This window comes from Uranotaenia lowii, chromosome 3 (genome assembly GCF_029784155.1).
Source record: "Uranotaenia lowii strain MFRU-FL chromosome 3, ASM2978415v1, whole genome shotgun sequence".
Lineage (NCBI taxonomy): Eukaryota > Metazoa > Arthropoda > Insecta > Diptera > Culicidae > Uranotaenia > Uranotaenia lowii.
This window is the reverse complement of record NC_073693.1, coordinates 322,284,660-322,297,334: the sequence shown is the minus strand read 5'-3', so window position 1 is coordinate 322,297,334 and position 12,675 is coordinate 322,284,660. Positions and strand designations below refer to the sequence as shown.

The 12,675-nt window shown below is 41.7% G+C and overlaps 1 protein-coding gene across 1 annotated transcript; it reads right to left on the bottom strand.

Annotated features, from left to right (window-relative positions):
• Positions 1-6,207: 6,207 nt before the first annotated feature.
• LOC129753797 (uncharacterized) lies at positions 6,208-11,505 on the bottom strand. The gene has a single exon (XM_055749646.1). The coding sequence runs from the start codon at positions 11,503-11,505 to the stop codon at positions 6,208-6,210; it is 5,298 nt and encodes a 1,765-aa protein (XP_055605621.1).
• Positions 11,506-12,675: the final 1,170 nt, after the last annotated feature.

Here is a 12,675-nt window from a genome sequence, read left to right as displayed (position 1 = left end):
TTCATATCTTGAACAATATGTATTTTAATTTCAGTGTAGTGCTAGATAAACCAGGAAACAATTCCAAAGATATAACAAAAACCAAAGCCATAACAAACTAAGAGGAGAGCGATCCTTTAAAACAAATATCATTTGTACCCAGTGCAAGCTCATCTGAAATATAACAAAAAAATGAGTGCAATATTGACTACAGCGAGCTTTTCCAGTTGATCAATCCAGATATCAATAAATCCCAGTTATTTTTTTCGATGAAAAAACAAAAAAAACAAGTAGTTTGCCTTTAACCATAGGTTTTCTCCAAACTTAAAAAAACACAATTGTAAAAGCGTTGGAATTCAATCTGTTCTCTGTTTCTTCGCACCGTCAGCTAAGCGAAACATCCAACATCAACAAAAAATAACACACTGTCTAACGGTTATGAATTCCTTTTTGAAAGTTGATAACTTAATCACAAAATCTTGTATTAGGTATTCAGTTGATGCAAATTGTGCGATCCCCCCAGGCTGCAGTTTAACGGGATTTAGCCACCCGGTTAAAAAAAACACTTATTATAAGTCATCAATAAATGATATTGGAAATATCAGTATGAATCGATGTTTTATTCACTTTTAATGCCTTGACAGTTAAGCCCTACAACAATCAATTAAAATGCCAAAATCAATGTTATATCAAATGTGTCACGTACTAAGCTTCTTTTTTGATTTTTGTTTCCACAAACAACTAGAACAACGTGGTACCTAAACATTATCCTTAGGGAACCAACTACTTAGTTAAATTTAATTGTGGTTTACAAACACGTACAGTTTTTCATCCTGCATTTAAAAATTTCAATCTCCTTGGTATAGTTTGTTCCATATCATGTCCTACTCAGTGTTCAGTTATCTCACATCAACAAATGCATAGTTAGACTCTAGCTAGTCAAACTGAAACTAGAATATGTTGATTGAAGATTTTTTTACGTTTTCGCATTTATACTTACTTAACATATAAAACTGTTGAGATCCATCACAGGTGACAAACAATCTTTCAAATCAGCTTTCTCCTGTAATTGGCAGGGAGTTTTGTAGTAGTCTCACGTCTAAGGTCTCATGTCTCAGATCTCAGGTCTAAGGTCTCATATCTCAGGTCTCAGGTTTCAGATCTCAGGTCTCATGTCTCATGACTTATGTCTCATGTCTCATGTCTCAGATATCAGGTCTCAGGTCTCAAGTCTCATGACTTTTGCCTCAAGTCAAGTCGCAGATCTCAAGTCTCATGTTATAGTGCGCGGAGGAACACTTGTGCTTCTCATCACTGGCTTAAAAAGACCAAATCACCCTAGCTTAACACGTGATACGAAGCAGAAGCGAGCAGACTGATTTCCCGGGCAGTCATCCTAGAGTAAAAAAAACAAATCGAGGAAGCACACGTGAACCACCTTTTAACCCAAGAGCTCAAGAGTTCGGGGAAGCACAAATAACAACTTAGAACATTTTGTTGGAAGAAAACATAATATTAACTTGGTATTTAACGTTCATTAAACATAATATATTCATTAAACATGTAATATTCGGAGAAACTTTTATTCTATTTTCTGCATGCTAATTTTGGTTTATTTTTCTTATCCTAGGATTACATAAATTTAATTTATAATTGTTCCTTCCCTAACTTCCCCTATTCGTGTGCGGTTTACATATTCTGAAGACTTTTTGGCTAGTTTTCAGAAGAGGAACCCTTCAATGGTTGGCGGTTCCGAAATAAACTGTGTGTGTTTTTATGTTAGATTTACATGAGGAGTTTGCTGAGTGTAAATCTTTTTATATATGCGCATATTTTTATCACTCACTCATGCGGTACCGATTGAGATTCCGGCCGATAAAGTAGGCCTGCTTCTATAGTAAGACGGTGTTACTTTGAGACCGTGGGTCAAACGACGAAGTTGATGATGTGGTTCAGGGACAGCAAGTATAAGTCTTGAACGGCCGGAATAATTATTCTGGAGGTTGGGAAAAAATCATATTGTGCATTCAGCACTTCATATTCCTGGAGAAATTCCCAAAAGGGTTCATACCTTCGGTGGAGTGATTACCGAGCACGTGGTTACTCGACACCGTATCGGGCCAACGCTTACTGTGGGTAACGCTTCAAGGAGAATGGTGGTGGCTTGAAGCAGAATAGTTTGGGTCATCTACGTGGCAGCTGACGACCTCGTCCGAATCCTCACCGTGGTGTTATACCGGAACTGCTGGGTTGTAGCGGTGTTAGCAATCGCTAAACGTGCAACGGTTTTTCTCCTGCATATAACTGTCGGATCACGCCAAACATTAAATTATTAAACACACAGAAAGGTAGTATTTTTATCTTTAACGCTTTTTTTTACAACGCTCATGAATTGTAGAACCGCACACACGACTTAGCTAGCTACCTGATGGCTTATTATTCAACTTCCTGGGAAGGAACAAGGAACATTAAAGCACACGAATAAAAAGGCATTTAACGTGTTCTTACGGTACAAAAACGTTCTTGTTCCGCGTTTCTGATTTTTACCACGGTCAAATTCGGAATAACCCAGTGGATTCAAGGGATTCCTCAGATTCGCACAAGACCATCTGTGGTTTCAAAAGGGGAGTCGAAGATTTCCCGAAGGAAGTCGTTGACCTTTGGACACAATATCCAATAGGCTTCGACCCAATTGAAAAAAGGGCTTCTCTTTCCCTCCTACCCAGTCTAATCTTTCCATCTCATAACGATCCACCCTTGGAATCCCGATTCCTTATAATAATGGGTTCAACTCGAGAGATGACGCTGAGCGCCCAACTTCTCAATTTGACGATTCCCGTAGAGCGCAAGCTTCCTCAACTTCCTTTTAAACACGTGCATTATTAAATGCATTAAGGTACACCGGGGTAAGTGTGGACGATGGCTATAAAATCAATACTGTGCACTATTTTTTCAAACTTTTGATGTAGAATGTTCAATTTACTTGTAATCTATCCAATAACTGTGAAAAAGATACGATTCAGACAATTACGGATGTTTACAGCGACTTTTTCGGAATTTTCTATTTTCAACTACGATGTCGAGTTGATGTGCGTCTTTTTCAATTGCAAATTTCTCCTAAACTAGCTGGCTCTCGATGAAAAACTCTACATTGAAACAATCCTTACATTCCAAACAACCAATTAGGAAAAGAAACGGCGGATAAAAATTAAGAAAAAAAAGTTTATTTACAAAAAACTAAAATTTTGTCTCCAACCCCTACCTGGGGTAAGTGTGGACGGCTTTAAAAAGACTTGATTTTTACACATTTTTTCAATTTTCTGTCCTTCATCCTTTATGAGTTCTATTATTTAGCTATATTTAGCATTCGGATCATGAAAATTTGAGTAAAGTACTTATTTGTTCTGTGTTTTTGATTAAATCGGATCTCGTGTGTTGTAACATAAATTACACACTATAATTATAGTATCATGAACTTTTTTAAAAATTTTGGACGGTTCGAGCATTAAAGTAACGTATTCAACCAAGAAAACACAATTTTTTTGAAAATTTCCTGAGAAATCAAAGGGAAAATCTACCGTCCACACTTACCCCATAAAGCGGGGTAAGTGAAGACACCAGCCGTCCATAACGATTTACGTGATAACTTTTTTCGCTTTGCTTCTATCGAGCTCATCTCTTCAGCTTTTGTAAACAACATGTTCTGCATCACATTGAACGTCAATTTATCAAAATTGCTCCACTGCTGATTTTTGAATGATTTTTTAAAGTTGAACTATACGAAAACCCGTCCACACTTACCCCGGTGTACCTTACATAAACAAAGGCGATTCTAAGCTGTAAGTTTTAAGTATGAGTCTACATATTATAGCATGCAATTGACTACAGTAATGAATATTTAGTTAGTAATATTTACACAAAAACGAAAATGTGACCCTGTTACCATGTCTCAAGTCTTATGTCTCTTGTCTCTTGTCTCATGTCTCAGAACTCAGGTCTCAAAAAGGTTCTAAGTGTTTTCCTTTAAAAAGAACTTAGAATATTTTCTCTCAAATACCGCGTAAATTCCGAAAACGGCGTAAAAAGCCGCGTTAAATCCCGAAATCCGCGTAAAAAAGCCGTGTAAAAAAACTGCGCGAAACAAACCGCGTAAAATACCTTACTGTATTCCTGTAGGTTCGGAATGGCTTCCATTCGATATTAACATGGAATTTAGATATTCTGCAACAAAAATAACAATATTTTTCTTATGAAATTATTTTATCGGCTACATTAGTGAAATTTTATATTCTTTGAGAAAGGATATTTAAGAATTGAAAGATTATAGACAGATCACATTAGATTGTTTTGTTCCTCACGGGCCTTCTACCTTGCAGTGCAGTGGTACTTACAGATAGAATGGGGTAGGTTTTTTTGATCACTAGTTCAATTTCCTATTAAAAGATGGAACTTATCAAAACGATTCCTTTGGACAAAAATTTGTATGGAAAAATCGAGAGATACCTTTTTTAAATTTTTTTGAAGTAACTGGCACATTTTTTTAAAACTTCCAAAAGTTCCCACACATATTCCGGATCGTTTGCACCCGGTGCCGGTATCGAACGAGGTGGTGAAAGTTGTTAAAATCGCGAAAAACTATCGGTGAGAGAGTATTTTTTGTTTGTTTTGATGTTATGTTCTAGAGCCAGCCGGGCTGCCTGTTGAAAAATATTTTTATGTTTCGTAAAATTTTCTGACTTGACACAGAATAAAAATCTAAATATATGAGTTGTTCTTTTTTTTTGTTAAAACTGTTATGGTGAACCTTAACGGCAAATGTCAAGCTATTTTTCGGAAAATCTATGGTAGTACTCATTAGGAAAAAAAAATTATTAGCTGTTTAACAGGGGTATGTCTTTTTGCATTGATTAACAATAAATTCAATTGACATCACTGCTTGAGCCTCGCGAAGTGTTGCATAGAAAGTAGTCAAGCAATAATAACGGCTTTATTAGTTTTTGCGTGTAGGACTAATGGGCGAAACTTCAAAACCAAAACAAAAACGGCCGATCAATTGGGCGAAACTTGCAGGCGTAACTGAAATCGAAGAAAAAAAAAGGCGAAACTCGAAAATCTCTGAAATCGAGTGAAAAATGTTAAAGATCTTGATAACCAACGAACAATAAATGAATATAAAGCTCATTTTTTTTATTTTGTTGAGCAAAAAGTGGTCGATTTTTCAAATAGAATTTGATTATATGTTCTGAAATTTTAAACGCGTTTTTCTCGTTTCGAGATAACTGCTAGTTTCGCCCTTGTGAAATGTTACGCTAGATTTCAACAAAATTCATCATAAAAGAGAGTTGATGTTTTTTTCAGTGCTTTCACATTACCACAGTATCTTATGTTTCTATGTTTTATATTAGATTGATTCAACTACATCAAAGATCCATCATTGATCAAAATAGTGAATTTCGCACAAGGGAAATAAATAAAACATATTGAGAAAGGTAGGTAAAGATAATTTTAAATTACAATTAGACTTTTTATATGTTCTAGGGTCCTATAATTGGTAATTTTTCAGACTTTTAGAAATTTAATTTACATACTTAAACGTTTGAAAAAGAAACACAAATTTTCAGATAAATATTTGGAAAATGGCCAAATACATCAAATATAAATATAAAATGTTGGGGTGCTGGGTACCTTTCCGATTCCAATGGTTGGGGGGCTTGGGTTTGGGTTCCTTGAAGATCGATGGATTCCTTCGGCGATTGTTGTGACTTCTTGGGTGGGTAATTAAACTCCGATTTGCAGGTAAGTACAATTTATTCACAACACATAGAGTTTTGGGCACAATTTATTTACACAGCAATTTTTAGGGAAAATCAACACTTTAATCAAACATTTATTCTAACTACGACATTAATTTAACTACAAGACTACAAAACATCTATGCCAATGGCGGGTTTTCTTAAGACTAAATTATACAACATTACAAATGGAGAAATTGGTAAGAGACAAAACATATAAGCACAAAAGGTGCATTTTTCTTCGATCTCCTCAGTTAGGTGCATCGATCAGCTACTTCATTAGAGATGCTGACAGTTGGCTATCTTGATCTCTATCAATCCGTCCATCTTCATTCAAGGCTCAGAGACGTAGGAAGGGTCCTTGATTAGTTTCGCTAGTAATCCAACATCCTCGCCCATCCTGAAACCGCTTGCGTTTCTGAAAATAAAAGAAATCTCACGAACACAAGGGGGTGGTCTGATCTGTCTGGTTTTCAAGGGAACGTCGGTGATCTTGAGGCTGGAATGCTTCTGGCAATATGCAGAGTTTTTCAACTGGTCGCGTCGAAGGTCCGGTTTCAGTTTTGAGAGTTACTACCCTCACAACGCCGTCCGATCCTGGATGCAGCTCTTCAACACGGCCCATTTTCCAACGCGATGGTGGAAGATTATCGTCCTTTATGATGACAAGTCTCCCAACAGATATCTCAACCGGCGATCTCCATCTCTTGTAACGTCCTTGCAGCTGTGTGAGATACTCTACTCTCCATCTGTCCCAAAAATGCTGAAGCTTTTTCTGCAGCACTTGGCTCTGATTTAGCCGATTCATCGGTACCTCCTTATAGTCCCTTTCCGGTAGTTGTTGCAATGCTTCCCCAACCAAAAAATGACCAGGCGTAAGTGGTTGAAGGTTACTTGGGTCATCAGTCAACGCAGTGATTGGTCTTGAGTTCAAACAATTTTCCACTTGCACTAGAAACGTGGTCATATCTTCAAAAGGGACAGCGTTTTCTCCGAGAACCTTCAGCAGATGCTTCTTGGCCGATCTGACCGCAGCTTCCCAAAGTCCTCCAAAGTGAGGGGCAGCCGGTGGAATGAAGTGCCATTGAATTTGGTTGTTAACGCACTCTCTTGATACCTTCTCCTGATGTTGGCTGTTACGCAAAAGTTTCAACAATTCCCGTAGAAAATTTCGAGCTCCTACGAAGTTGGTACCATTGTCCGAGTATATGTCGGAACAATACCCTCTTCTCCCAATAAAACGGCGAAATGCTTGGAGGAAACGGTCCGTCGTTAGGTCTGAAACTAGTTCGAGGTGTACTGCCTTCGTGCATAAACAGACGAAAACAGCAACGTAGGCCTTGGTTGCTGGTCGTCTTGGGGCTAAGCGAACATATACTGGTCCGAAGTAGTCCACTCCGGTCTTGGAAAAAGGTCTGGATCTCGTGACACGAGCCAACGGTAGTTCACCCATGAACTGCTGGATAGGACTAGGCTTGGAGCGGAAACACTGTTTACAGTTGTGTATAATCTGCCGAGGAACATTCCGACCTCCAAGTGGCCAATACTTCAAACGAACGGAACTAAGCAACAACTGCGATCCTGCGTGCATCAACTTCTGATGATAGTGCTCGTACAACATAATTGTAAAAGGGTGTTTCGCTGGTAAAACTATTGGGTGTTTGGTATCTTCTGACTCCTCCGATTTCCCCAATCGGCCGCCAACTCGTATTAAGTTCTCCGAAGAAATTCGAGGAACAAACCATCTTAGGGGCGAACTTCGGTGAACCTCCTTTCCTTCGACTAGGCACTTCCAATCTTCAGGGAACGTCTCCTGCTGTATTCGGCGGATTACGGCGTATTCGGCATCTCTAAGTTCCGCTACAGTCAGAAAACTCTTGGGATTTGTTTCAGTTTTCTTTAAGATACGCATCAGGCGCATCCAGTATGCGGTGCTGCGTATGAGCTTGTTGAAAGACGAGAACTTGCTGACGTATTCCACTCCAAAATCGGGCTGTCTTGTTGTCAGGTTTACTGCAACATGTCGAACTTCTGCATCTGCTCCCTCAGTGCTAAAGCTGCTAGGTTGTTCCGGATAATAGTTCTGCAGCAGCCATTCGGGACCGTTCCACCACAGCTTGCTCTCCTGGATCTGATCGGGATGTACACCACGGGAAATTAGATCTGCTGGATTCTGTACCCCTGGAACATGTCTCCAAACGCAGTTCTCCGTAGCAGATTGGATTTTTGCTACACGGTTTGCAACGAACGTAGCCCACGTCGTAGGAATCGACTTCAACCACTGCAGCACGCAAGTTGAATCCGTCCAGAAAAACATCTCCATTTCAACTTTCAACGCCTCTCGTACCTTGCAGGATAATTCAGCCGATAAAAGTGCTCCGCATAGCTCCAATCTGGGTATCGACTGGCATTTTAAGGGCGCGACCTTTGATTTCGACGTCAGCAGATGCACAAAAATCTTTCCCTGAGCATCGATGCTCTTGATGTATGCGCAGGCACCATACGCCTTCTCCGATGCGTCCGAGAAAAAATGTAACTCCATCTTAACCCAGTTAGGAATGACTGCACAACGCTGAATTTTCAACGCGTTCATCAAGTGAAGCTGCCGGTGAAATTCACGCCATTCCCGTTCGATTTCAACTGGAACCGGATGATCCCAGTCAAGCCTTTCTCCGTTCTCGTTCAATTTCCACAGCTTCTGCATACAAATTTTGGCAGTTGTGGTTACAGCTCCTACCATACCAAGCGGATCGAACAACATTGCGATTGCCGACAGAATCTTACGTTTCGTTAGCCTTACGTTTTCCGGGGTACTCAATATGGTGAAATTGAAGCGCAGAATATCGGTTCGGGGTTGCCACACAAGTCCTAGGGTTTTGACTACAGGGTCTGGATCTAGTTGTATTTCCTCCGTCTGTGGCAACGCAAGGTCTTCCTCATCTACTGATTGCAAGGCCGTTTGCGAATTGGATGCGAACTTTCTTAATCGAAACCCACCGCTTTTCGTTAAACTTATTAACTGTTCGCATAGTGTTGAAGCCGCTTCTTCGTTATCGGTACCCGTCAAAACGTCATCCATATAGACGTCTTCCATGATTGCCTTGGATCCCAGAGGGTACGACTGCTGCTCATCTGTGGCCAACTGTTTCAGAGTTCTGGTGGCGAGAAACGGTGCCGGTTTTGTTCCATATGTTACAGTGGTGAGTTCAAACGTTTCTACGACCTTCGATGGATCCTTCCTCCACAGAATACTTTGCAGCGGCATGTCTGCTCTATCGATGCCTATTTGTCGGAACATTTTCTCGACATCTGCGACAATCATTATTTGCTTCATTCGGCAACGCATGATGAGAGCTCGCAACTCGTCTTGGATTACCGGTCCTGCCAGGAGTGCCTCGTTCAGAGAAATGCCACTGCTGCTCTTACACGATGCATCAAATACCACTCGAACCTTGGTTGTTGTGCTCGCCTGTTTGATGACTGGGTGGTGTGGTAGATAACAACGCTTCTCTGGGCCCACATACGCCCTACGCATGTGCCCTAGGTCCACGTACTCCTCCATGAACTGGTTATATTGATTTCGCAAATCTGGATCTTTCGCCAATCTTCGTTCTAAGCCATTTAATCGCTGAAGTGCAATGCCGCGCGACTCGCCCATCCTCGAAAGTATCTCGTCGTTTTTCGGTAAGCCAACAGTGTATCGTCCATCAGAACTCCTCTGGATAGTGCGAACAAACTGCGCCTCACAGCGTTGTTCTTCCGGGGAAAATGTGTTCGGAGACCCTATCTCCTCACACGACCAAAACCTGGTGAGAAGTTCGTCTAGATGAACTGTAGAAGCTGCATTGCAAACGATGCGCCGAGCTGAACCCTGGTGTTCAACTGCTCCGGTGACCAACCAACCGAACACTGAATCAATCAGCATTGGCAGACCCTCGCCAAGCGGAATTTTGTTGTCGGGTTGCAAGAAGGAGAAGAAATGCTGAATGCCGAGTACCAAATCTACCGATTTTGATTGGAAGAAACCTGGATCCGCTAATTCCACACCCTGTGGGAACTTCCACGAAGAAACCGTCACGCTAGTAGTAGGCAGATCTGCAGTAACCGCTGGGAGAAGAAGAAATTCCATATTTCTCGCAAAACTAGATGTACGTGACTTCACAACTGCTGAAACCTGGTATTTTACAGTTGTGTTTGCCTTGCCGATTCCAAGTACCGAGATATTCGAACGTCTTCGGGAGATCTTCATCCGCTGATAGAGCCTCTCTGTCATGAAGTTACTCTCTGATCCGGAGTCTAGTAAAGCCCTTGCGTGGAAGGTCTTTCCTGTGTCGTCTTCAACCAAAACGACTGCTGTGGCGAGGATGATTGTCGAAGAGTGGTTCCTGGCAACATTTGAAGAAACAGTTCCTGCTGTTGTATCGGTTGACTGAGATGACTGTTGACCTCTTCTGGTGGATGTTGATGCTCGGGGACTGCTGTAACCGCCTCCGTCTTCTCTGAAGCACACTAAAGTGTGGTGCTTTCCCCTACATTTACGGCACACTTGAAAAGATCTGCATTCTGTAGCTTGATGACCACGTCGAAAACAATTCCTGCACAGATTATGCTGCCTCAGCAGTTTGTCGCGTGCGGAGGGATTCAACCTCAAAAACGCTGAACAGGTGTAAAGCAGATGGGATTCTGGGCAAGCGATACACGTTACGGATGACATCTGAGCTGCGCTGTAACTCGTTCTAGAGGCGAAGTTCTTCTTGAGCGGTTGGGAAGGCTCCTGCTTCGCATCCTGAGCCTTTGATGGTAGTGAGGCAAGAATTTTGACTCTCGTTTGAAGAAACTGGGTGAGATCCTTAACCGTATCCTGAGTCTGCAGCGCACTGTGCTCCTCCCATGCACGACGCGTTACGGGATCCAGCCTTGAGCACAATACTTCCAACAGCAATAAATCCTTGTAATCCTCGGGCTTTACCAGTTGGTCTAACGTTTGCACAACACGTTTGAAGCCTTCCAACAGCACTTGAATTTCTGATGAAGATTCCTTGGTGACCTTCGGGAGTTTGAACAGATTTCCTACTTGTCGACGTTTCAAAACCTTGCTATCGTTGTATCTCGTCATCAGAGTTTCCCAGGCAATGGTGTAGTTGGCTCTTGTCAAGGCCAAAGGGTCGATGAGTGCTCTGGCTTCTCCGGCTAAGCATCCCTTCAGATAATGGAACTTTTCCACATCCGGCAAGTCCACCTTGGAATGGATCAACGAGAGAAAAAGATCCCGAAAGCCCAACCACTGATCTATGTTGCCGTCGAAAGTCTGCAGCCTAATTTGGGGTAACCTCACGTGCTCCGTCACTGGCTGCATGGATGAATCCATGATGCGGGTGGATTGTAAAACACTAGCATTCGCGGTATTCCCTTCCAACTCCTTGATGCGGTCCAACATGCTCGCCTTTGCATCGTAGAAACGTGTGGTGAAGTCTAACCTTATGCCTGGACAAGCGCCTTCCTTCGACGAATACTCTTCATGAATTTCTACATCCATGATAGCATCGTTGACCTTATCCCACAACTCATTCAACTTTTCCAGCCTCACTTGGATTTGTTGAACCGATGTTACCTCCCCCAAGGTGTTCGCAAAAGAGGTTATCGCCTTAAACATCTCCAGCATTGCCTTCAATCTGGTTTGGAGATTCCTCAGCGGTGGATTCCTAGTGGACGATGAAGCCCCGGAAGTAGCCATGTTTCTCGTTGATCGGTTACACGCAGTGATAAACGGTGATATAAACAACAGGTGAGTATTCGAACTACTATCAAGCTTCGGCAATGAACATACACTGTAGAGCTTAACTTACTTTAAAGAAACTAAAGTTGCACTCCTCTACAGGTATCGATCGACTCCCGAATAGCTTGACGTAATACGCGTGGGTTTCCTTCAAATGTGGGTATGCGCCTCAATGTTCATTCGCGGTTGAAATAGTTGCCTCAGACCAGATTTGTATTCAGGATATGAACGGGGAAAATACGATGTAGTATTCACATTTGAACAAGCTTCGGCAAGGGACATATACTGTAAGCTTAATTTACCTTAACAAAAATAAGGCTGAACACCTTTACAGGTATGCACCTCCTTGCCGCAAATTTCGATTAGAGGGGAAAATTTCACGCCTCGGTTTCCGTATGAAAATATTCTTCGGCCAACTCGTCCGTATCCTCGATACCAAACAGAATAGCAGAATGGGTGATGGGAAATAATGGCGATGTAGTATTTGAATTGATTTAAGCTTCGGCAGGACGTATACTGTAGGTTCTACTAACCTGACCGAAAAACTCGTTGCACGGATTCAATTCCAAAATTTTTGAATCCAAAAAATGTGTGGACCAGTGTACTATGTTAAAATTGCACACAGTACCGTTAATGCATCCGAAGGCCCCTTGTGCCAATCAATAACAAAATCCGATGATCGGGCACTCATTCATATATACTCGCAAAATAGATATGGTATGTAGGATCGTTGCATTCGTATGACAGTAGGTAGGATATGTGTTCGTGAGATACCAAATTTATGTAATTGAGTATGGGTCCGGGACGGTCCGGCTTCAGTTCATTATTATAACTCAGTCGAATCGGTCGAACCAAGCAAGGAAAAAAGTGCGTCGTTGTAAACTCACCCTTGCCGCTAAAGAGTTGTTTTCCGGGTAGTTTCGGGTTTCGCGCTGTTCTGTGTGACCAAGTGATGACCAGGAGGAGTTTCCAACTTGGTTGGCTGGAATCTGCAGTTGGATTCCCGACAGCACAGTTGATGCCAGGCAAGTTGTGATGACCTTGATCTTGAAGAACAGCACAATGGCGGCCTCCAAGATGAGCCGATCAGGAAGGAGAAAATGTGCCTTTATTTTCTCGAGAAGCCAC